Source organism: Puma concolor, chromosome A3 (genome assembly GCF_028749965.1).
Source record: "Puma concolor isolate L17-30 chromosome A3, mPumCon1.1.hap2, whole genome shotgun sequence".
Classification (NCBI taxonomy): Eukaryota; Metazoa; Chordata; class Mammalia; order Carnivora; family Felidae; genus Puma; species Puma concolor.
In genome coordinates, this window is record NC_141669.1 from 52,824,863 (window position 1) to 52,851,465 (window position 26,603).

Here is a 26,603-nt window from a genome sequence, read left to right on the forward strand (position 1 = left end):
CTGAACTTTGAGTAATATAAGGTTTCAGGAATATCTGTGCTTCCACATTTAGGCAAGATATTTTAAAACATGAACTTTTAAAATATTAGAACAATTTTCAAGGAAAAATAAGATGTTTACTGGTTTTAAGTTTTAGGCAGCAGTTACTTATTGACAGATCAATCAATACTTTCTTTTTAAAAGCCATACTATAGGGGTGCCTGGGTGGGTTAGTCCATTAAGCGTCTGACTTCGGCTCAGATCATGATCTCAAGTTGGTGCGTTCGAGCCCCACATTGGGCTCTGTGCTGACAGCTTGGAGCCTGGAGCCTACTTCAGATTCTGTGTCTTCCTCTCTCTCTCTGTCCCTCCCCTGCTCACACACACACACTCTCTCTCTCTCTCTCTCTCTCTCTCAAAAATAAATAAACATTTAAAAAAAATTAAAAAGCCATACTATAGAAGAATATATTATTAATAACAGTGGGAATGTAGAACCATGATTTTTATTCTCTTCATTTTCCTGTATTTTCTAAATTTTCTACAAAAGGGGCGCCTGGGTGGCTCAGTCGGTTAAGCGGCCGACTTCGGCTCAGGTCATGATCTCGCGGTCCGTGAGTTCAAGCCCCGCGTCGGGCTCTGTGCTGACAGCTCAGAGCCTGGAGCCTGTTTCAGATTCTGTGTCTCCCTCTCTCTGACCCTCCCCCGTTCATGCTCTGTCTCTCTCTGTCTAAAAAATAAATAAATGTTAAAAAAATTTTTTTTAATAAAATAATAAAAATAAAAAAATAAAAAATAAATTTTCTACAGAAAAAAAACATACATCAATTTTCTAAAAAGAAAAAAAAAGCAGTAGGTACATGTCTTGGGAATAATAATAATGTTAGAATTTTGTCTCTCAGGCATAGATAGTGGTTACTACAGCCAGGATTTTCACCTAAATTACCACGATTTAGAACTAATATATTATTACAATTTGTTGCACTTAGTAAAGAGCTAAGTTTCCTGTTTTTAATTTGAAAAGTAATTCTAAGACTTAGTTCAATGTCACTAAATGTCACTATATCAAAATGGAAACATTTGTAGAAAAGAAAAAGCATAAGCAAAGGACCAAAATTAAAATGCAAATAAAATGGGATGAACTTGGGGATTAAAATATGTCAAAGGATTAATATTAACAGTTTTATTGTGTGAAGAGCTTGAACAAATTCAGATTCCACACGACTTTTCTGAAGAATCCATGGCTCTAAGGAAGGGAATGGATCGAGAGAGAAAAGAAGAGAGCTAGACAGAGCTTCCTAGGTTTGGGGATCTTGTTAAAATGCAGATTCTGATTCAGCAGGGCTGGTGGGGGTGGGGGTCTGCATTTCTAACCAGCTCCCAGGTGTTGCTCGTGCTGCTGGTCCAAGGACCATACCCTGAGTAGCAAAAGCTAGCTAGTTGGAAATCACAGAACAAATGTAAAGATACGCTACATCTCTGCAGTGACACTCCTGCCTCATTTTTTTAAAGAGCAAAACCAGGGCTGTGTTCTGAAGCTCCAGCACATGAACTGCTCATTCAGTGTCTCTCAGGGGCCCGGGGAACCACAGACTCCCGCCTGGGAGAGCCCTTAGGACCCTGCCCAGCCTGGACAGAGGAGGCTGTGGTTGGACAGTCAGCCCATTACCTGGAAGTCCTGTGGTTTGTCTGACAGCAGCTTTCTGGATGTGGGAGCACTTCTCTTCCTTTTGATCCCGGGGTGGTAGGGGGGTGGATGGGAAGGTGGCTTCCTCGGGGTGGCGGGAGCCCCAGGGCCTGGGGCCCCACTCTGATCCACTAATGGCTCTGCCTCATCTCCTGTGAGCCCCTGGTCTTCAGTGTCCTCCTCTCCTCCTGTGTCTGGGAGGAGAGGGTGATAATAAGGGCTGGTCCCTCTGGCCCTGGGCTTGGGACGCCCCCTGGCCAATGGAGGAGCCAAAGGGCATGGGCGCTGAGACCCACCACCCACCTCCCCTCCCCATCAGTGAGCCAGGATGGATGAGGGAGAAAGAAGAGGAGCTTCCAATAGCTGAAACTTGAGGGCGGTCAGTCCAGTTAGTCAACAGGGAGGAAACAGAATGGCCCTAGCCCTCCCCGCCATGTCCTGCAGGATCAGCCCCTCTGGCCAGCTCGTCCCACTCTCCAGAGCTGACAGATGGCGGCAATGAGACAGTTATGGGTGGTAGGATCAGGATCAGGATAGCCTGGCCCGTGTCTCACCCGTGGGGGCCAGCCACTTCTTTCCAGAGTATCTTGTGTCCACGGTGCTGTCACTGAGCAGGGACCAAGTCTCAGCCCGGCTCTGTCCCCCACCTGGCACGCGGGCAGGGCACAGCCCCAGGAGGGGAGGAGGGAGCTGGGTGAGGGCAGCCAACCTAGGGCACCCCCATCCAAACCTGTTCTCCCTGCCTGCCTGAGCCTGGCACAATAGCTCAGAAACAGTTCCCATGCCTGTTGGGGACTGTCCCTTCTCACTACCTTCCAGGCAGGACTAGGAATATGTCACCTTTGGGAGTTTTCCCTGAGTGGCCCGAACCTAACTCTGTCAGATCCATCTCCAAGGCGGTCCCAGAACACTCGGGGCCCTTCACTCTCCCTACTCTCTGTGCCCCAGAGCACCCCTTCTTTCTGCCCACCGCCTCCCCTGCGTGGCAGCCTATGCCCCAATCCAGATTGACCTCCCCATCCCCAAGCTCCAACACTGTGGCTGGGCAGGACAGGCTAGGGCACACCCCCACCAGGCGCCGCTCAGGTTTTAATGTGGTGCCTCTCTCTAGCTCCCTGCACCATGAGAGAAATTGTAGGCTCTTTCCCATGACCATGTCCCCACCTGGAACTTCTGTGGAGCTTCCTGCACATTCAAGCAGGCTGGGCCACATGGAGGCCTTACCAGCCCCACACCGGCAAGCCAACCACCCTGGGCTGAATCCTCCCTTGACTGAGCCAGCAGAAGCAGGTGAAGAGAACTGAGGCAACCCTGCAACTTGTTAACTCAATCTGCTCATTTCGCAAGTGATAAACTATAGGCCCAGAGAGGGAGAGTGGCCAGCCCAAAGTCACACAGCTACTTGGTGCCAAAGGCAAGAAAGGAACTCATGTACCCTGAATTTGGCCCAGGGCTCTTTCAAGGAAAACCCAGCTCTTTTGTCACATGCCATCACCAAAGGCCTATTAAGTGCCAGACCCAGGCAGCATTCACTGCTGGGGAGCGGGCGGGGCCTCTGGTATCATCTGGGACTGACCCCATCCTAGCACAGGCATGCCTTCTGAAGCCCCCACCCATCCGAGAGCTGAACAGTACAGAGCACCAGCCCAGACATGGCCCCTCCCCAAGAGGGCTCCCTCACGCTAATCCTAGTGGCACTTTTTCTGCACCGCGGAAGGCAGCTATCAGGACTCCCCACCCACTGGTGTCTTCTCGCCTCTGGACTGGGCAGCCTCCAACCTGGGGAAGGCGGCAGAGGCTGCCTGAAGCCTCACTATGCCCCCCACCCCCAGGCTTAAGCACTGCTACTGGGCTTCTTCCCAGAGGCCCTGCCAGGGTGGGCTCCTCACCAGCCAGCATATCCAGGTCCGGCAGAGTCGGGGAGGGTTCCAGAGACGCAGACGGTGGGAACAGGGGCACAGCTCCAGGGAGTGGCGTGTAGGACACCTGCAAGACTAGTGAGGCCTGGAAGAGACGGGAGTGGAAGGGCAGCAGGTCAGTACATTGGCCTTGGACCACCACCTCCAGCATCCTTCCTATTCCTTTTACCCCTCCACCTAGGAAAAAGGCTCTAACAGGGGTCAGGTTTGCAGGAGGCTGTGGCAAAGCCTCCCCCAGGGGCCCATCAGCATGCTCAAGTGGTCAAAAGCACAGAATCTGGAATCAGGTCCTACCACTCAGAAGCTGTGCGGACTTGGTCAAGATCTGTAACCTCACCATGCCTCACCTTCCTCATCTGTAAAATGATAGTACTAACAGCAATAGTACCTTCCTCGTAGGGTCACGTGGGGATTAAGTTAGCCGATAAAGCACATCATAAGCTTCTATAAACGAATCCACAATTCAACCTCTCCTGCAGAATTTTTCTTTCTTTTTTCTTTTAATGTTTATGTTTTTATTTTGAGAGAGAAAGAGAGGCCGTGTGCACGCAAGCAGGGGAGGGGCCGAGAGAGAGGGAGAGAGAGAATCCCAAGCAGGCTATGGGTTGTCAGCACAGAGCCCGAAGCAGGGCTCAATCCCATGAACTGTGAAATCATGACCTGAGCTGAAATCAAGAGTCAGACGCTTAACGCACTGAGCCACCCAGGCGCCCCTCCTGCAGGATTTTTCATCTCTCAGCCTAGGGCTATCATCAGGAAAAAGCCCCCTTGGCCACTCTGCTTAGCTGAGCCTCCCCCCTGCCCCCACTGTTTCTCCACAGGCGGCTCAGGCAGCAGCTAACTCTAGAGGGTCTTGGGGTGCTGCTCACCTTTCTGAGCCCTCTTTCCTCCCAGGTGTACCCCTGTCCCCCACCTCAACCCCAGCTATTCCAGCTCTGACCAGCCAAGAGGAGAGGGACTACTCACCATACTCTCATGGACCAGGAAAGCCTGCCCTGTTTTTCACCCCATGGAACAACTCCCCAAGACCTCACACTATTCAAACAGCCCCAGAACCTGAAAAAAGGTACAGCCTCAGTAGACTCTCCAGCCTTACAGCTCCTAGGCCAGTGGGGGCCTGGCCCAGCCTTCCCTGGTACCATAGGTTCAGCAAGCCTCCTGGGGCAGCCTTTTTATTGATCAAAATAATAAATGCTCTATTTAAGAAAGTTTAGGGAATACAAAAGCCTTAAAGAAAAAAAATAATGCAAGGGAAAACAAATTGCCGTTAGGTCCACCTTTATTCACATTTTGATACAATTCTCTTCCATCTTTTTAAACAAATAGTGTATAGCCCTGCTGTATATAAAAATGCTTTGGGAAAAAAAATGGTTTGGGGATGCCTGGGTGGATCAGTTGGTTAAGTGTCCAACTCTTTTTTTCAGCTTTTGATTTCAGCTCAGGCTATGATCCCGGCGTCATGGGATCGAGCCCTGAGTCGGGATGCTGAGCATGGAGCCTGCTTAAGATTCTTTCTCTCTCTCTCTCTCTCTCTCTCTCTCTCTCTCTCTCTCTTCTCTCTCTCTCTCTCTCTCTCTCTCTGCCTCTGCCCCTCTCCCCTGTTTGCTCTCTCTCTCTGTCTCTAAAATAAAAAAAAAATTAGGGGATCCTGGGTGGCTCAGTCGGTTGAGCGTCCGACTTCAGTTCAGGTCATGATCCCGAGGTTTGTGGGTTCGGGCCCCATGTTAGGCTCTGTGCTGACAGCTCAGAGCCTGGAGCCTACTTCAGATTCTGTGTCTCCTTTTCTCTCTGCCCTCCCCACTCGTATTTTGTCTGTGTCTATGTCTCTCAAAAATAAATAAACATTAAAAAAAATTTAATAAAAAAAATTTAAACGCTTTTATTATGCTAGACAGTAAGCATTTCCCAGGTGTTGACAAACCCTTTTTTTTTTTTAATTTTTAACGTTTATTTATTTTTGAGACAGAGAGAGACAGAGCATGAACGGGGGAGGGTCAGAGAGAGGGAGACACAGAATCTGAAACAGGCTCCAGGCTCTGAGCTGTCAGCACAGAGCCCGACGCGGGGCTCGAACTCACGGACCGTGAGATCATGACCTGAGCCAAAGTCGGCCGCTTAGCCGACTGAGCCACCCAGGCGCCCCAAACCCTTTTTTTTTTTTAATGTTTATTTTTGAGAGAGAGGGAGAGACAAAGCGTGAGCAGGAAAGGGACAGAGAGAGAGGGAGACACAGAATTCAAAGCAGGCTCCAGGCTCTGAGATGTCAGAACAGAGCCTGATGTGGGGCTTGAACTCACAAACCGTGAGATCGTGACCTGAGCCGAAGTCAGATGCTTAACCAACTGAGCCACCCAGGTGCCCCTTGACAAATCCGTTATAAACATAATTGTTAATAATGCATCATATCCTCTGAACAGCTCAGCATAATTCACTAGACATCTTTACTGATTCCAGAAACTCCTGGCGGGGGAATCCTGGTCCTGAGACAGAAAGGGCTGAAGGTCCTTCATTTCTCTAGGTCTGGGGCTTGAATCTCCCAGACTGGGGCCTTGGCAGGGGCAGCCAGGCTGAGGGAGGGCAGGACCAGTGGAAGGGTGGGGCTCTGAACATCAAGGAAGGAAGCCAGTGTAGCCCAGCATCCCCAGAGACCCAGGGCAAGGCCAGGGAAGGCAATGAGACCCTTCATGTGCTGAAACCAAGGGACTGCCCTCAGGGCGGTCCAAGCTTGTGAAACACCACCAGGTGTCGCCACTTGAGCAGGCAGCGAGCCGTGTGCCCTAAGCTCCGGCAACCCAGAGGAAAGAAGAGCTTCTGGAGCCCCACCTCGGTGCCCAGACCCGCTCACAGTCACCCCAGAACTCTTGGAGATTTCAGTCAGCATCTCAGGGGTGGACCTGGGCATCTGTATTTTTAACAACCTGGGGCTTTCCCCCACTTCATCAAAAGGCAAGTTGGGCTTTTTGGAAAAGTAACTAATTCTAGTAGTAGGCCAGGGAAAGTAGATGACCCTGGAAACTTTTTGTGCCAGAAAACAAGGAAATACTCAAAGAATGATAGGAACATGTCAAAAGGACACAGAACTCTAGTTTCATGGACTCCCACTGGCCAAATCTGGGACAATTTAAATATGAAAATAAATATAGTAGCAGATTAAACCATTGAATAAAATAGGAATAGGTTAATCTACACAGAAATAGAAGAAAGCTTTTCCTTACAGTGAAATACAAACTGATGTATGCAGACAAAAATAATTGATTTAGAATATCACCATTTGGCAACCATCCAAGCAATAATTAATCCAACCAAGGAAATAACAATGGATGTGAAAACTGCCGGGTAAAAATCAGATAAGGATCAGAGTATTTAGAGTCACAAGGTACCCATTCCCCCCTGCCCCCCACAATTCCTACCTATGAGAAAAGGGAATGGATTGGTGATTAATGGAGAAAGCCAGTAAATGTGATGTTAATCAAATGATCAAAGTTAAAAGCTCAGTAATGGGGATACAAGGAGGGCAGCAGAGCATCATAGTATTCTCTTCCTGCCAAAGACGCTCAGCCTAAATCTAATCACAAGAAAACATCAGACAGACCCACACTGGGAGACGTTGTACAGGATAACCGACCTCTATTCCTAAAAGCGTCAAGGTCACAGGTTGTAGAAGTCGAAGAAAGACTGAAGAATTCTCCCAAATGGAAGAAGAATAAAGACAAAACAACTAACACAACATATAATCCTTAAGTGGATCTCTTCGTTACAAAGCACTGTTGAAAACACATGAACTCGAATGGGGGTCTGTGGCAGTGCTGTTATCAACATTAATTTCTTCAGTTTCTTCAGGCTGTGGGTTCTGTAGGAAAAGTCCTTAATCAGAGAAAATACACACTAAATTCAGGGTGACAGGCCAGGAGGTTGGAGACTTAGTCTCAAAGGTTTAGAATAATATACTCTTTGTATTATTCTTGCAACCTTTCTCTAAAACTTAAATTATTTTAAAATAAAAGGTTAGGGGTGCCTGGCCCCTCGTGCGCTCTCTCTGTCTCTCAAAATGAAAATTAAGAACTTTTTTAAAAAAATAGTAAACTAAAACAAAAGGTTAAAAACCTGAGAAACGTGCTTCCGCTATAACCATAGGAATCTCATTCAGAGAGACAAATAAGCCCCCTACCCATTCATGCTGAATCCCACTTTAGGACCAGCCACAGGCCAAGTGCAAAATGAAAATATGGTCCCTTGTTTTTTGTTTTTTATTGTATTTATTTATTTTTTGAGAGAGAGAGAGAGAGAGAGAGCAGGGGAGGGGCAGAGAGAAAGGGAGAGCATCTCAAGCAGGCTCAACACCATCAGCATAGAGCCCGACACAGGGCTCAAACTTACAGACCGTAAGATCATGACCCAAGCCGAAATCAAGAGTCGGATGCTTAACCGATTGAGCCACCCAGGCACCCCAAGTATGGTCCCTTGTTAAAAATTTATTAGGAATTTCAAGATGGCAACAGCAGAGAATTAAAGCAAGTGCAGGGCCTAACTGCTCATGAGGCTGGCCCGGTGTGGGGTAATGGCTTGGCTCAGCCTGTGTTGGGCACTTTTCTGAAAGGTGGAGGGCGCCCTACCTGACGTATCTGGCCTGACCCATTCATTCATTACTCTGCTTACTCATCCCCTGCATAAATATATAGGGAGCACCCGCTAAGGGCCAAACACGTCAAGATACTAGACTACTTCCACGAACAAAGCAAAGGCTCTTGCCTCCATGGATGGAGCTGACATCTTGGCAGAGGAGACAGACATTACATAGTCAGTGAAATAGATGTGTAAATTATAAAGTATGTTGGAAAGAAAAGGAAACCAGAGCGAGCAGGATTGGGGGAGCAGGAGGAGCTGCAGGTCGCAGTATTAAATCTACCCCACTGTGGTGAAGACAGAGGAGCAAAACCTTGGAAGGGGCACAGCTTGGCTGCCTTTCAGCCCCAGCTCTACTAATACTTGGTGACTCGGGTCCCCCGGCCCTAGGAGCAGATCCCCTTGGAGAACACCCCTTCTTACGTCTCAGACCCTGCCCCCCTTGGAGAACACCCCTTCTTACGTCTCAGACCCTGCCCCCCTTGGAGAACACCCCTTCTTACGTCTCAAACCCTGCCCCCCTTACCAGGCCCTCCCTGCACCCTTGGAGACTTTGCACACCATCTCTGGGTCAGAGAGGAGGTGGACCCGCAGGAGCATAGCTGCTGCTCTCCTGGGTGCCAACACCTTAGCAAGGGGGCAGCCCTGCAGGAGAAGCAGGAAGGAGCAGCAGCCCCGAAATTTGAAGACCATCCAGGCAGCATCAGGCACCTCCACACTGAGAGCCCCACACCAACCTCCGGAAGAAGTGGCAACATCCTGGTGGATGAATGAGACTCCAGTCACTCATTCAGGCACTTGAATGAGACTTCCAGCACAGAACCAGCTCCATCTTTTATTTACCCATCAAGGAACTACAGGGGCATCCCTGGCAGCTTCAGATGACCTGGAGCCCAGGACCTAGAACAGACTCTGGGGAACCACAGCTGCAGGTGATTAATACTGGAGGCCTTTAGCTCTACTGGGGATCCACAGGGGCATGTCTATGGATTCCACCCATGGTCAGGACCTCCCACCTTCACCATGATGTCATACCTCACTGCCTGTCCCCTTCTGCAGACGTAACCAGACCTGAGATTTTCCTCCTGTAGGATGTATGTGAGCTCTGCGCTCTCGCAAACCAAATGACCTTGGCCTAGAGTCCTTCCGGGGCTGTCCACATCAAGGTACCCCACCTGATAGCCCTGTTCAAGTCTCCGGCCCTGGACCGTCACAAGACCGTCATCCCGTCACAAGACCATTATCAGCCAGTCATGTGTCCACCAGAACACGCTGCCCTGGAGGAGCAGGTAACCTCAGTCACCCATGTCTGCCATCTTGGGGTCCACAGTCAATAATATCACAGAACTCTAGAGGGTCCTGTCTGGTCACCAGGCTAGGAGGGCCTAGGAAACCAAAGACAAAGGCAGAGGACAACCTCATCAGATCCTCCTCCAGGTTATGCGGCCCAGCTCTGGGGTCCTTCGCCCACCCCACCAAGCTCAGTCCATTGCTTACTGCCTGCTTCCTAAGCCCTGGCTCTCTTCACACTGATTAGCGCGACCAAACCCTAGACCAGCCCACTCCCACCTCCCCCGACACACACTGCATGAGTGGATAGGAAATCCCCATATGTGTCACGGTCTTATTTATTACCTTTCCCTGAGAAAACACCTAAGAAGCTGGGGGGGGGGGGGGGGTGGGTAAGATGTGGCCGTGACTGAGGCAGGAATGGTTGGCAGCATCTTCAAATTGCTTAAAAGAAACTCAGGGACCCACCAGAGCTGTGCATCCACTCGCCACCAGTTCCTGCTCCCAACACACACAGTGCCCTCCGGGCTCCCAACCCACCACACCACTGGGGTTCATGTTTCCTTGTCACCCAGCAGGTTTCATTTTCGGATCTGCCTCTGGTTGTGAAGACCGAAGCCTGGAAGGCTCAGTCGGTTAAGCATCAGACTCTTGGTTTCGCTCAGGTCATGATCTCGTGGTTCGTGAGTTCAAGCCCCACATCAGGCTCTGTGCTGATGGTGTGGAGCCTGCTTGGGATTCTGTCTCTCTCCCTCTCTCTCTCTGCCCCTCGTTCTCTCTCTCTCTCTCTCTCTCCCTCTCTCTCAAAATACATAAACTTAAAAAAAAAAAAGACTGAGGTAATACCCACAGTTTTCATGCTGTGTCCACACGCTCATTAGCAAGCTGCTCTCAAAGGAAATTTGTGAGTACGTTGCTTCTTTCCTCCATGTGTGTCCAGAACCACCATAGGCCTGGAGGCTCCCCCAGGACAGGGATAGTGTTTTCCCCTTCAGTCTAGAACCTGTCTGAGGACAGATGTGGTATCTTCTCATGGCACACAGTGCAGTGTGCCACATCTGAAGGGATTTGGGTAAATGTAGTCTATAGGCCAGCCTGCAGCAGGATTTCACAACCTGTCCCAGCCTTCCTCCTCCTCTCAGTCTTTCCAAGGTTATCCAAGGATCCCGCACCCTGTCTTCACTCCTATCACTCCCTCAGCAGGTTGCTTTGACAATCTGAGCTAAACTCAATTGGGTACGCCTGACATGCTCTGCCCATTAGGCCCAGCCCAGAAATCTGCCTCAGTAAATAGCTAGTAGAATCCTGAGCTTCTGACAGGGCTCCCTGTCCCTTCTGAGTACAACCTCAGTTCTCTGTGCCTCCTGCTCCATTTGCAACCATCCCCAGGTCCCAAAGTGGGAAGCCCCAGCTCAGACGGTCTTGGGGCCTGGGGCCCCTGCCTGGGCTGCCCTGTGACTTAGCACTATCACAGGCACTAGAAAATGGACTCGGATAGTCTCCACTGGCCAGAGCTGCCTCCTGGCCCCACCTCCCCTAGCCTGTGCTCAAGTGGGGGCTAAACCATGCAGGGCTTAGACCTCCTCTCTCATCCATCACCTTCTGGCTTTCACACCCCACTCTTGAAGACATGGTCTATGAAGAATTGGCAATCTCTGCAGTCAGACAGGAGTCCCAACCCAGAAAGGAGAAGGCAGTAGGTTCCCAGCTGGTGAGCATGAAGCGCAAACAGTGCAGAAACAAAGAACCAGAGGAGAAGAGGTGAGACATCCAGGGATGGTCACCAACCTGGCTCAGCCCCATGGACAGGGTCCAGGTATGAAAAGCTGTGTCTCAGGGGCTGGATGGGCCTCTGAGCCTGGAGAGGCACAAATGCAGGAGAACTTTCAGGAAACACCAGTCATGGATGCACAGAGAGCAAGAGTGGAGAGGTGTTTTAGCAGCACATCCAGGAAGCTAAAAACCCTGGTTGGAGGTACCAGGGGCTGTGATTTAATGATTTAAAAGAAATACATATTTGGTCATTCAGGTGACCAAAATATACTTCTCAGATATATTTGGTCTTCATCCACAGTTCCTGAAAACACTTCAGAGCCATAAAGATAAAATGGGTGTCTTATTATTAATGAAGGTGACTTTTGGACCCCACTCATGGGTGGGAGCTGGTTGCCAGGAGGACCAACCATGTGATTAGAGAGTTGGAACTTTCAGTCCCATCCCTCCCAACCTCTGGGAAGGGAAGAGGAGTTGGCAGTTGAATCAGTCAATGGCCAATGACTTAGTCAATCATGATAACAATGAAGCCTCCATTAAAAACTCAAGTTTTTTGGTCTCTTTTTTCAGAGAGATCCTATGTTTAGGGAACCAGAATGCTTCCATATGCCACTGAACAGGGCCCCATGCTTCACAAGGACAGAAAGTTCCTTTGTTCAGGACCTCGCCCTATGTATCTCTTTATCCAGCTATTGATTCATATCCTTTATCAAATCTTTTAATAAACTCATAAATGTTAGTAAGTGTTTTTCTGAGTTCTGTAAGCTGCTCTAGCAAATTAATCAAACCTAAGGAGAAGGTCACTGGAACTTCCAATCTGTAGCTTGTTGGTCAGAAGCACAGGAGACAGCCTGGGGCTTGTGACTGGCATCTAAAGCAGAAGGTGGAGGCACACTACTTGTAGGACTGAATCCTTAATTTGTGGAATCTGATACTGTCTCTGGGTAGATGGTATCAGAATTGAGTTGATGTTGGGGGGGGCACCCCCTGTTGAGATTGGGTCTAAAAGAAGTTTTAGAGGAACTCTAAAAGAGGGGCTCAATACACAACAAAGTGCAGCCCAGCCCTGAGGTTTGTTGGAGAAGCTCCAAGCAGATCCTTGACTCAAAGTATCTCCTTCACCAGCTACGTACAGTTCATCCATTAGTGCTCTACACCTGTAGAGAAAGCCGTGGTCCTCCTCAGAATCCAGAAGTGCTTGGAGTCCTTCTTGTCTATGTGGATGTGATACTGTGATTTCTAATTACAAATATATGTGTGTATATATGTATATTTGGTCATTGTCCCTGATTCTGGCACAGAGGTCCTTTTGGGAACTCCTTGGCATTTCCTAAGTGATAAGAACCATAAATGTGTCTTTTGTTGTGCTAATGGAAATCACCTAAGGATTGGATCTGGTCGCTATTGGAGCCAACCTTGCAATTAGAAGGTTGTAGAACTTTCAGCCCCACCACCTCCACGGCTGGTGAATGAGTTCAGTTGCCAATGAAGTCTCCATAAAAACCCAAAGGACAGGGATTGGAGAGCTTCCAGGTTGGATAATAACCAGTAATCTAGTAAATAAAATATTTCTCTGAGTTCTGTAAGCCACTCTACCAAATTAATCAAACCCAAGGAGGGGGTCATAAGAACATTCCGCCTAGAGACTGGACTTGCGATTGGCATCGGAAGGGGAAGGGAAGGTCTTGCAGGACTAAGCCCTTAACCCAGTGCTGTCTCTGGATAGACAGTGTCAGAACTGAGTTGAATTGTAGGACACCCAGCTGGTGTCAGAGAATTGCTTGGTGGTGTGGGGGGAAAACCCACATACACACATTGGAAATTGGTGCTAGAACCCTTAGATTGCACGACTAGACTGGAGAATTCAGATGGAGGACAAGGGGGGATCAAGAGGTGATGGAGACTGAAGGAGATTATCAGAGGACACGCCCACCAGTTGACCCATGAGCTAAACCTAGACAATTAGAGGCTCCTCACCCCCTCTACCATCCTTGGAATGTAAGTTCTGCTTGCCGTCCTTGCTCCCAAAGACTGCTCCAGGCATAGTCTTGAGCTAGTGACATGGCATTGAGACTATCTGGATGGTATCCATGACTGAACCCAGTTATGATCTCTATACAAACTTTTGAGATTTGGTGGATGGGTACAGATATCTACTTATCTTGCTGTTGCCCCAGACAAGCCTCATAGGTAAGTTCCCTGCTTACTAAACCGGCTGCCTACCAGTCTGAAGTGCCCTGCCTCTTTCTTTGCTCTCTCCCTGCCTTCCTTGAAAGGGAGCTGGTTTCAGATTTCACCTGGAAAGCTCTTAAAGAGGTTACAAACTTATGAGTGATCACTGCACTAAACCCAAACGTTCTGCCCATAAGCACTATCTGAGAAAGGGATGGATTCTCCTGGGAAGTAACATCTCTCATCAGGGAAGCATCCAGCCAACATTGGCCTAAGTAAGATGCCTCGGGAAGAAATTCCAGCATCAGAAGCACAGTGGACCAGGAATCCATTCAAGTCTCTTCCACTCCTGACAGTTTAAAAGATGTGCCACCCTGTAATTTGTCCCTTTTTGGACATGGATTCACTATGTGACTTCAGTCAGTCACTCTCTTTCCCCAGCTCTCAGTACCCAGTAGTAGTTCCAATCAGAGTTCTGCCCAGATTGGCCACTTCCTGACTCACCAAGCCAGCCAAGAGCCTCCCCCCTTCACACACACACACAAGGTAGCCCCACTGTGTCTAAGAGAACTCAGCCCAGAATCCCCAGGGCCTCACTGGGAGGAAGTATTTCCAAACGGATAGTCCCCCAGTGCATCCTGGGAGGTGGAGCTGACCCAGAGGGAAGGTCAGGAATTCTACTGACCAGGAAGAAAGAACCCTGCAGCATATATTTAGCTCCCTAAAAATAACGGGAAGCCAGAGATGAGAGCTGGAAATTGTCTGCTAGGACTGGGAAAGCACTGGAAAGGCTGGGGGAGGGGCAGGAAGGACAATGGAGGAAAGGAAGAGGGTCTGACAGGTCCCGGTGGGCAGGGGAGGGAAATGTCTGTCCCCCTTCCCTTGTGATCTGTGACCCAGATGACTCAGATATTCCAGATCCAGAGATGGGGGCTGGGTGGTGAGGGAGGGCTGCCAAGGAGATTGGGGGAGCCATAACCAAGGCTGCCCAGGAAGCTTGGGGAGACATCAGGTTTCTAGTGGAAAACCAGTCCCAGGAGGTGACTGTGCTTCCCTCCAGAGCAGGAGGGGACCCAGGGGACAGGCAAAGCTGGTGTGAAACAAGGCTGACTTGAGCCCAGCAGGTGGGGCCAGGATTCCCTCCCGTCCCCTTCCCACCTCTTCCATGCCAGTTCCTTTCCCCAGCACCCTAAGCTCTAGCCAGGGAGGGCCTGTCCTGGTTGCTGGTAGCTGGACTATGAAACACCACTTGGGTCAGAAAGGCAAGTTCTCAGACCAGACACTAGCCTGATACAAAGACCCAGTGCGCACTTACCCCTGTGGGCTGCTTCTTGGTGTCCAGCAGGGGAGCATTGAAGCTCGCAGACAGACTGGGGGTGGCAAGGACCTCCCGGAGTGGGATGTTGGCTTCCCCCAAGAACCTAAATGGAGAGAAAAGTAGAATGTAAAGAATTAGCCTAATGTGCCTGACTCTTCTCCCAACAGACCACCCCACCCCCACCCCACCCCTGACCCTACCACCTTACCCCACAAACAAACACCCTGCAGGCAAAGCTGATCTGCCTAGAACACCACAGTCCCTTAGGACCCCTTAATGCTCCCTAGCACCATGCCCCCAGCCACCCCATGTACCATCCGAGGAGGGCCAGGCCCCTCTCCCTGCACACAGATGAGAGACACCTTCTCCCAAGGTCAACTTTGACCCCTTTCTGCCTCTCCCCAGAGGCCTCGCCCCATCACCCCTGTCTGCCTAGACACTCCCATATAAGGGCTGTCTTGCCCATCACACCTCAACAATCCACCAGACCCGTGTCTCCTGAAAGCCATCACACCTGCATTGCTCTGAAGGTGCAGTAGCCCCTCTAACCTCCATCTACACTGGCCATCTATATCGCTTTCCCAGGCCTCGGCCAGCAATGATCATAAATGAAAAACAGTCTTTCCTGTCTTCAGAGACAGGGAGAAAAGCAAATTGGGCCAGGGTGGACATGTCCCACTCCCAAGAGAGGCCCAGGACTGTCACACCACATACACCTAAGGCAGCACCTCTGACTGAGGGGTGGGAGTCCCATAAATGTATGGGCTCTTGGAAAGAGTAGATGATTGAGTGACAATCAGTTAAGGGATCCTTCAAAGAGTGCCAAGGAAAATGTGTGTGTTCCCTAAGCTAAGAAATGGGCAAACTGCATTCTGCATCTCTGTAGTGGTGGCCGGAAATCAGGAACAGCAAGTGGCCCGTGTCTATCAGAACTGTCGCCTGATGTCGCATCAGACTTCTGTGTGCTTCCTGCATATTGCTGTCAGGGTGTGAACAACGAAAAGCCACAGGAGTGCTCTCATCATTTGCTTCTTAATTTTTTTTACCTGATGAATAAACAGCACACCTATTATTTGGGGCCTTCCTTCTTTTCTAGTGTCTGTAACAACTGATTAGAATATAGGTTTTTATGAATACAGGTTTTATGAAGCTTTATTGAGATAAAATTTCTATCTTGACCTAAATAGCTGATTTTTAAAACTGGTTGCTCACACAGGAAGCCATCAAAATCCTAAAGGAGAACACAGGCAGCAACCTCTTTGACTTTGGCCACAGCAACTTCTTACTAGACACGTCTCCAAAGGCAAGGGAAACGAGCAAACATGAACTATTGGGACTTCAAGATAAAAAGCTTCTGCACAGCAAGGGAAATAATCAACAAAACTAAAAGGCAGCCTATGGAATGAGAGAAGATATTTGCAAACAACATATCTGATAAAGGGTTAGTATCCAAAATCTATAAAGAACTTACCAAACTCAACACCCAAAATACAAATAACACAGTTAGGAAATGGGCAGAAGATATGAATAAACATTTTCCCAAAGAAGACATCCAGATGGCTAACAGACACATGAAAAGATGCTCAGCATCACTCAGCATCAGGGAAACACAAATCAAAACCACGATGAGATGCCACCTCACACCTGTCAGAATGGCTAAAATTAACAACACAAGAAACATCAAATGTTGGCAAAGACGCAGAGAAAGGGGAACCCTCTTGCACTGCTGGTGGGAATGCAAACCGGTGCAGCCACTCTAGAGAACAGTATGGAGGCTCCTATGATCCAGTAGAACTACCCTATGATCCAGTAATTGCACTATTAGGTATCTACCCATAATACAGATTTACCCAAAAATACAGATTCAGAGAGGTACCTACACCCCAACATTTATAGCAGCATTATCAACAATAGCCAAACTATGGAGAGAGCCCAAATGTCCATCCACTGTTGAATGGATAAAGAAGATGTGATATATATATTACATAATATATATTATATACATCACATACATATACTATATATATAATATATTATATATATACACACATACATATATATATACATATATATAATGGAATATTACTCAGCCATCAAAAATCATGAAATTTTGCCATTTGCAATGACAAAAGGAGCTAGAATGTGTTATGCTAAGCAAAATAAAGTCAATCAGAGAAAACAAATACCATATGATTTCACTTATATGTGGAATTTAAGAAACAAAGCAGATGCACATATGGGAAAGGGGGCTATGGGAAAGAAAAGAGAGGGAAACAAACCACTAGAGACTCTTAACAATAGAGAACAAATTGACGGGTGATGGAGGGACGTGGGTGAGAGATGGGCTAGATGGGTGATGGGTACTAAGAAGGGCACTTGTGATGAGCACTGGGTGTTGTATGTAAGTGACGAATCGCTGAATTCTACTGCTGAAACCAATATTCCACTGTATATTAATTAAAATTTAAATTTACAAAATAAAATAAAATATTCATAAAAAGACAAAAAAACTGCTCACAATGAGATACTACCTCACATTCATTAGGATGGCCACTGTCGAAAAAAAAAAAAAAGCAAACAACAAAGGTAGGTGAGGATGCGGAGAAACTGGAATCCTTGTGTCTTGTTGGTGGGAATGAAAAAAAGGGAAAGGAAAAATGGATCAAACCACAGAATCCAGCAGTCCATTTCTGGGTTATCTATTCAAAGAATTGAAATCAGGAAGTCAAAGAGATATTTGTATACCCATGTTCATAACAGCATTATTCACAATCGCCAAAAAATGAAAGCAACCCAAGTATCTATCAACAGATGAATAAACAGATGAATGAATAAATAAAATGCAATAAAAATTAAAATAAAATTAATTAATTAAAAGCATGCATACAATTAAATATTATTAAGCCTTAAAAAAGGAAAGGAATTCTGGGGGCGCCTGGGTGGCTCAGTCGGTTAAGTGTCCAACTTCGGCTCAGGTCTGATCTCACCATTCGTGAATTCGAGCCCCACATCGGGCTCTCAGCTCAGAGCCTGGAGCCTGCTTCGGATTCTGTGTCTTCCTCTCTCTCTGACCCTCCCCCACTCCCACTCTGTGTCTGTCTCTCTCAAAAATACATAAACATTAAAAAAATTACAAACAAAAAAGGAAAGAAATTCTGGCACCTGCGACAACATGGATGAACCTTGGAGACATTATACTAAGTGAAATAAGCCAGATACAAAAAGATATATACGGTATGATTCCATTTACATGAAGTTCCTAGAATAAGCAAGTTTTTGAAGAAAGAAAATAAAATAGAGGTTACCAGGAGGGTAGAGGGAATGGGGAGTTATTATTTAGTGGGTACAGCTTCAGTTTGGGGTGATGAAAAAGTTCTGGACACAGATGGTGGTGATGGTCGCACAACAGTGTGAATGTGCTTAATGCCACTGAGCTGTGCACTTAAAATAGTTAAAATGGTAAGTTTTGTTATGTATATTTTACCACGATAAAAGTAATTAATTACTAATTAATTAACTGCCACTTACATAAGTTTCTAGACAATAAAATCACTTGAGCTCCATTATTCTTGGGACCAGTGGACTGTCGGTCACCTTACAGGTTCCTTCGCCAGCAAGGCAATAGCCTGATTTGTGCGGAATTTTGTAATATTTTTCTGACATTTCTTTAAAGAAAGGGCTAAAGAGAGAGACGTTCACTACTATTCATTCCTCGTGATGCCAGGAGTCACATTTTCTAGAATTTGGACTGGTGTGTGTTATATTCTTTTGCAGCATGGAGCAGGCTTGTACCACAGCGTAAGCAGGGGCTCCTGGAGTGTCTCCATCCTATAGGGCCAGCATGGGGAAGGCACTTGTCACCAGTGTGTTGACTGAAGTGTCCTCAGTGTCACCAGGTAGAACCCAAGACCTGCTCTTTACTGCTCGCCTGCTTGTACCCTATGACCTTTGTCCCACATTTTTCTATAAGCTCTTCTTTCCAGCTTGTCTCTTAACTCAGGAAAAAGACCCCACTGGCATAGCATCCCATGATGGAAACCAAAACTACCCCTCAAACAATGACCGCCCTGATGAAGAGTTCCAGTAGCCCAGACTACCCAGACCAGGTCGAGTTTAACTCTCCACTTACACTGCGCGGATGAACCATGGAGTGAGCCATGGAGTGACTAACAGTTACCTTTACCTCATTATAATACTAAAATCTCTGCCTGAGGAGGAGCACAAACCTCATTTACATAACATACAATGTAAGTACAGGCATATTTCCTTAAGGTGCATGACTGTCCTCATGCCCTGTCTAAAGATTTTAAATAGAAGGAACCCATTCACCCCTTGCTAGGGAAGTCATGGCTTTGGAAGTTATTCCCCATGATCTTTATTTGCTGCAAAGAAAGTTTCCTTTGTGCAACAACTCTACCAGCTGCAATTTCTATATGTGACTCACTGAGGAGCAACCTCATGTTAGTTAGTTGGGTTACATCTGGACCCAGGCAATGTCAAAAAAGACAAGACAGTCGGTGTAAAAGACCTGTGAATCCATGGCATCAGAGTCACACTTCCCTCCGGGCAGCAGAGCAGACAGACTGGCTTCAGCAGGTGGATGGCAGAGCCTGCCCTAGAACTCAGGTCCCCACATCCCTGAGGGGTCACCTGGGAAAGGGAAAGGCAGAGCGGACAGTGGGAGCGGAGGGGGTGGCAGGCTTGGTGGTGCAGACATGCTGCTGGAAGGGAGCCCTGGAGCCTGCTGCAAGAGCAAGGCCTGGCCTCCAAGGTCTCCCTTTCTGGCACCAGGCCAGCCAACCCTCCGCCCCACGGAGAATTCCCGGAAGTGGGGCAGGAACAATGGGAGGAAATGCAGAGGGAAGTGCCGGCCCCACCCCTGCCAGCCCAGGCACCTCCGGAGGCAGGGAGACCTGGGCCAGGAGGGACTGCTTGTTATTTCCTCCCTTAATATCTTTCTGGACCTTGAAATGCCCCCACCTCCCACCCCTGTCATAGGCCTTGGAACCAGTCCTTTGGAGGAACTGGGTGGCTTCACAAGCCCCCACTCCTCTAGGAGGAGAGGCTGGAGGCAGCACAGCCAGCTGCCTGTCCCCACCCCTAAGGAGCAGGCTGCCCCAGAGTGGGCAGCACAGAACTGCTCTGGGAGGCCAGCCTGGGGAGGTCGGACTTCCTGGGGAGGTAGGCTGGGTCTCAGGCTTGATCATAGGAAACCCTTATGGCCACTCTTCATTCATTCTTCCATAGAGTTGGAGGAGAGGTGGCTTTATTCAGGAGGCCTAGGGGAAGAGGGCCCAGACCCTCAGGGAGACCCACCACATCCAGAGGTCAAGACTGAGGCACAGACTCTAAGGCCCAGAGGCCTACACGAAACCAGCGATGCCAGGTGCTCAGGAGCACTGGCACTGGCACTGATACCAACCAGTGGCCACTTGTGGCAGACAGGATTCAGCAGAGGTCATATGAGGCAAGGAGGGGCCTGGGGGTCCTGCACCAGCTGCCTGAGAGCCAGCTCTGAGTGTGTGCAGAAACTGGCAGATGGGAAGGAATACCCACCCCCCCACGTCCCCATCTCCCCCCGCCCCCCGCCCCCTGCAGCCTACTAATAGAAACAGGTCTCTGTTTTCCTCCCCAGACCTGGCCATCCCTCTTGGCAGTGCTATGTTCTGGAGCCATTGGAATGTGGGGGCAGGAGAAATGCGAGAGCTGAAATCACTGCTGCCATCCCACAGACTGAAAGAGAAGTCAGGAATTGGCACGGGGGAGGAGGGAGAGGTCCAGGCAGTTTACACATTGACAGGGCACACATTTTTCCTCCAAGGAAAAGGAACTAGTTCCCAGACTCATCACCCAGTGAGGCTACTATCCTATCAGAGATGGGAGAAGAACTACAGGGTAATGGCCTCCAAATCTGAGCCCTAAGTGGGAGGCTATAAATTAAAGTGGCCAAGTGAGTTTATTCTAATGAAACACAGAGAAATCTAAATAATTTCATTTAAAAACCTCAGGCCTTTTTCTGTGGACGCTAAATTTAGGGGCACATTTTGATGAGGCACAGGATATTTGCAGGGTCTAAACGTGTCTCTTAAAAGACTTCGGGAGGAGGGTGGCACCTGGGTGGATTAGTCAGTTGAATATCTGACTCTTTGAGACAGGGTTGTGGGATCAAGATCCACATTGGGCTCCATGCTAAGTGTGGACCTGCTTGAGATTCTCTCTCTCTCCTTCTGCCCCTCTCCCCTGCTCGCTTGCTCACTCTCTCTAAAATAAAATAAAGAGGGGTGCCTGGGTGGCTCAGTCGGTTGGGCGGCCGACTTCGGCTGGGGTCATGATTTCGCGGTCCGTGGGTTTGAGCCCCGTGTCGGGCTCTGTGCTGACAGCTCGGAGCCTGGAGCCTGTTTCGGATTCTGTGTCTCCCTCTCTCTGACCCTCCCCTGTTCATGCTCTGTCTCTCTCTGTCTCAAAAATAAATAAACGTTAAAAAAAATTAAAATAAAATAAAGAAAAAATATATTTAAAAAAATGAGACTTCAAGGGGGGAAAAAAGCAGTAAATATGCAATGGAAAAATCAGACACCACCTTGACAAGTGATCAAAATGAACATCTCCAATGAGGGACATCTTGTGCTTCTAGAACCTGAGACAGATCAACACACCCACAAAGTACTCTGGCCAGAAATTAGTAACAAATCTAACCATGAGAAAAACATGAGACAAACTTCAAATGAAGAACATTCAATTAACAAAAAACTGGTGTATTATATTATTCAAAAATGTAAGTTGTTGTAAAAGACGAAGGCTGTGGGAAATGTTCCAGATTAAAGAAGGCTGGTGACCCTAGAGGAGAAAGCAGGAAAAGACCTCTCTGACCTCAGCCGTAGCAATTTCTTACTTGACACATCCCCAAAGGCAAGGGAATTAAAAGCAAAAATGAACTATTGGAACCTCATGAAGATAAAAAGCTTCTGCACTACAAAGGAAACAATCAACAAAACTAAAAGGCAACTGACAGAATGGGAAAAGATATTTGCAAATGACATATCAGACAAAGGGCTAGTATCCAAAATCTATAAAGAGCTCACCAAACTCCACACACAAAAAACAAATAATCCAGTGAAGAAATGGGCAGGAAACATGAATAGACACTTCTCTAAAGAAGACATCCGGATGGCCAACAGGCAGATGAAAAGATGCTCAACGTCGCCCCTCATCAGGGAAATACAAATCAAAACCACACTCAGGTATCACCTCACGCCAGTCAGAGTGGCCAAAATGAACAAATCAGGAGACTATAGATGCTGGCGAGGATGTGGAGAAACGGGAACCCTCTTGCACTGTTGGTGGGAATGCAAACTGGTGCAGCCACTCTGGAAAACAGTGTGGAGGGTCCTCAAAAAATTAAAAATAGACCTACCCTATGACCCAGCAATAGCACTGCTAGGAATTTACCCAAGGGATACAGGAGTACTGATGCATAGGGGCACTTGTGCCCCAATGTTTATAGCAGCACTCTCAACAATAGCCAAATTATGGAAAGAACCTAAATGTCCATCAACTGATAAATGGATAAAGAAATTGTGGTTTATATACACAATGGAGTACTACGTGGCAATGAGAAAGAATGAAATATGGCCCTTTGTGGCAACATGGATGGAACTGGAGAGTGTGATGCTAAGTGAAATAAGCCACACAGAGAAAGACAGATACCATATGGTTTCACTCTTATGTGGATCCTGAGAAACTTAACAGAAACTCATGGGGGAGGGGAAGGAAAAAAAAAAAAAAAGAGGTTAGAGTGGAAGAGAGCCAAAGCATAAGAGACTCTTAAAAACTGAGAACAAACTGAGGGTTGATGGGGGGTGGGAGGGAGGAGAGGGTGGGTGATGGGTATTGAGGAGGGCACCTTTGGGGATGAGCACTGGGTGTTGTATGGAAACCAATTTGACAATAAACTTCATATATTGAAAAATAAATAAATAAAATAAAAAAGATAATATAATAAAATAAAATCTTTAAAAAAATAAAAAAATAAAAATAAATAAATTAAATACATTAAAAAAAAAAAAAGAAGGCTGGTGAAATACAACAACTAAATTCAATATGAGAGTCTAGACTGGATCCCATACTGAGAAAGAGGGGGAGGGGGACTTGCTATAAAAGGCATTATTTGGTCAATTGATAGGACAGAAGATGAACGGTGAATTAGATGAAGTATGGCAGCCGTGTTAAGTTTACTGAAGTTGGTAACTACAGTGTGATTATGTAAAAGAATATCCCTATTCTTAATCCCTATTTTTAAATTCTTAAAAATATATTTTACACATTTAGGAAATATACCCTGAAGTATTTAGGGATAGAGGACCATGATGAATGTAACTTACCCTCAAATGAGAGACAGAGAAAAAGGAAGGAAGAAAACGAGAAGGAGGGAGAGGAGAGAGAATATTATAAAGCAAATGGAGTAGAATGTTAATCAGTGATATTGATATTTTTTTAAGTTTATTTATTTTGAGAGAGAGTGTGTGTGCACAAGCAGGGGAGGGGCAGAGAGAGAGGGAGAGAGAGAATCCAAAGCAGGCTCCTCGATGTCAGCTCAGAGCCTGATACGGGGCTCAATCCCATGAATGGTGAGATCATGACCTAAGCCGAAATTAAGAGTGGGACACTTAACTGAGCCACCCAGGCCCCCTTCTTTGTTCTATTTTTGCAACTTTTTTGTAAGTTCAAAATTGTTTCTTAAAAAAACTCCAGAAGTGTTTCCATATGTCAGTTTCTCATTTTTTTATCTTTTAAACTAAGAAAAGGACATGTCAACTAAAAATACATACCTGACAACTCAAATCTGCTCATCACTGACTCAGCTGCACCTTCCTCTCACCAGATTCAATGAATCAGGCGTGACAGGAAAGTCAGACTCCCTGTTCTGGCAGGATGCACACAAACACGCACACACGAACACACTCCGGGGAGATTTAAGATCCCTGTGAGGAGACAGCTGTGATCTGTGCCCCCTCCAGCCCTCAGCCATTCGTGTCTGGCAATGAGGAGCAGGAAATGAGGGACAGCCGGACATTCCCACCCCTGGCCTCTGGCAGCCTTCCCCCTGGTATCTGATTCCCCAGGGACTGCCCAAAGGTGACTAAATAGTTTTCCACTTCAATCCAGAAAAAAACAAAAAAACAAAAAAACAACAAAAAAAGAAAAACTATTCTGAAACTCAGGGATGTCCTGGAATCTATAGTTATAAAAATCCTTGGAATATAAGGGAACGGTCAACACTTCCGAGTATGCTGAAAACAATGAGGTGGTGAACTGTAAATATTCCTGCCTCCCAAATAAATATTCCAGAAAGGGGGAGGCCTGCAAACAGCCTGCTGAAACCCAGAGGCTGAACTTAGGCTTACTTTCCCCAACTTCTAGCAACAGCAAACCGCCACTCTGCCTCTTTAAATGTCTTAGTGCACACGCACACATCTGGGTGAGTGTCTATTCCTAGGTGGGAATGACATTTGTCAGCAGGGAGAAAATACCCTCCACACATAACACAGATGGAGAGTTAATATTCCCAATAGGACCCCAAACACACAAACTGCTATGAATTAGTAAGAAAAAAAGCAAGCAATTCAAAATATAACGATAGGAAATTGACAGAAGAAGAAGTACAAATGGACAATAAAATACATGAAAAGATGCCCGACTTCACAAGTAGTCAAGAAAATAGTTTAGGGGCACCTGGCTGGTTCAGTCAATAGAAAGCATGTGACTCTTGATCTTGATATAGGGCTTGTGAGTTCGACTCCCCCAGTGGGTATAGAGATTATTTTAAAATAAAATCTTAAACACACACACACACACACACACACACACACACACAGAGTTTATAAGATACTTTTCTCCCCCTACCATGGCACTAAGCAAAAATAAAATTTGACAGGCACCTTTTTTTACACTGTTGGTAGACATAATTAGAACACTTTTTTGAAAAGTAATTTGGCAGAATTTATGAAAATGTTATATGTTCATATCCTTTGATCCAGTAATCCCACTTTTAAGGATCTATTTTAAAGAAAAAAATAATCTAAGGACATAAAGCAATTTGGATAAAGATACCCACTGAAGGGGCAGGAAAGAAATGAGAAAGAAACCGAATCCCAGCCAGTAAGGATACGGTGGGATAAATTATGGGGTGCCCACCCTGTGAAATACCACACAACCATTTAAAATGGGGCTGGTCAATACATACTGACCTGGGAAAGGGTCCATGATGAATTGACAAAAAGCAGGGTGTAGACCAGTATGTATGGCATGATTTCATTTTTGTTTAAGAACATGCATACACACGTATGTAAACTGATGTTTGCACAGGCTTAGGAAAAGCGGAGGAAGACATGCGCCAAATTGTCAACAACAGACACACTGGAGGGAAGGGAAGCAGCAGATGGGGGGAAGGCTGGGAAAACTTGCACCTCTTCCTTTATAGCTTTTTAAGAATGGAGGTTACTTTTGCTTATAAAAAAAACACTTGAAATTTTTATATCCTTGTGAGTTTTCATAAATTAAGGAATGTGTGTGCACGTATGTGTGAGGCATGTTGGTGCACACTCTGTGTCCACGAGGAGCGTGTGGGTGGTACGTTCAGTCGGTGTGGTCTGTGTATGTGTGTTTGCACGGACCCAACAGTCCCCTCACGCTACACACCTTCCAATGTGCCAAGCACGCAGTAGGGCATCTGACACCCACACACTATCTCATTCAAGCTTGGCGACAACCACGCAGTGTAGGTACTATTGTGGCCATTATCCTGATGAGGAAGCAGGTTCAGAGAAATCCAGGTCGCAGACAGTGTCAGGATGAGGCTCACTACAGACAGGGGGTCCCTGAGAGAAGGCTTTGAGCCTCATTGTCATGCCACCACCCCTCCCCTGCTCGGCTCTGTGGACACAGCTGGGGACCTGAGACCCCCTGCTCCCTCAGGGAAGAAATCCCTCCACCACATCAACGCACTCCCTGTAGGGGCCACAGGCACCATCCGGCCAGACCCCCTCCCCCAGCAGCCACGGCCATCCCCTGTGCATTCTTGTGCTGGGCTCCTCTTGTTAAGGACTGAGACTTTTGTTCAGCTCCTCCCCGGAAATGCCCACATGCCCCAATACGTTAGCCCATTGTCCCAGGAGGCCCAGGACACCCCTCCACACACAAACCCTGAGGGCACCAAGGCCTACTCTGGGCTCAGAGGCTGCCCTGAAAACGATAGTCACAGAGGTCAGGTAGACCACTATTCCCAAAATATCTCCTCAAAGCCTATAGTGGCGCCTGCTGCTCACCATTAACATTCTTTTGCTGGTCTACACAGAGTCCGGCAGGGGCGCCTGGGTGGCTCAGGCAGTTAAGCCTGCGACTTCAGCTCAGGGTGTGATCTCTCAGTTCACGAGTTCAAGCCTACGTCGGGCTCTGTGCTGACAGCTCAGAGCCTGGAGCCTGCTTCAGATTCTGTGTCGCCCTCTCTCTCTCTGCCCCTCCCCTGCTTGGGCTCTGTCTCTCTTTCTCTCTCAAAAATAAATAAACGTTAAAAAAAATTTTTTTTAAACAGAGTCTGGCATAGACAGCACCATTCCCCAGGCTCCTAAGAGGAGCAAAACATTAAGCCATGGGCTGCCACCAACACTTTAGTATGAATTAGTCTTTTTTCAAATCATCACTGGCTGAGAACAGGCTTTGATGGGAAAGGGTTGAGCCAGTGAGAACGGAAGGAACTGGGGCAGCAGGAGAGCAGCACAAGAAAGACATGGAAAAGAGGATGTGCCAAAAGGAACTGCCATGTATGGAGCAGCCTCTTCATAGC

General features: G+C 47.3%; 1 protein-coding gene across 23 annotated transcripts in view; it reads right to left on the minus strand.

The window, feature by feature from the left end:
* The window catches only part of DYSF (dysferlin), a 229,649-nt gene that overhangs the window by 164,601 nt on the left and 38,445 nt on the right, over positions 1-26,603 (minus strand). For 13 of the 23 annotated variants that reach the window (XR_015249117.1, XM_086700874.1, XM_086700878.1 and 10 more), the window contains exons 4-7: positions 14,759-14,864; positions 3,556-3,670; positions 2,221-2,313; positions 1,649-1,860 (exon numbers count right to left, since the gene is read on the minus strand). Coding sequence is in view for 22 of the 23 variants with exons in the window: in XM_086700874.1 (XP_086557000.1) it covers positions 1,649-1,860; positions 2,221-2,313; positions 3,556-3,670; positions 14,759-14,864 (526 nt within the window). In the remaining variant the exon portion in view is untranslated. The remainder of the gene's footprint in view (positions 1-1,648; positions 1,861-2,220; positions 2,314-3,555; positions 3,671-14,758; positions 14,865-26,603) is intronic. The other 10 variants (XM_086700880.1, XM_086700876.1, XM_086700888.1 and 7 more) reach the window with 1 other exon arrangement.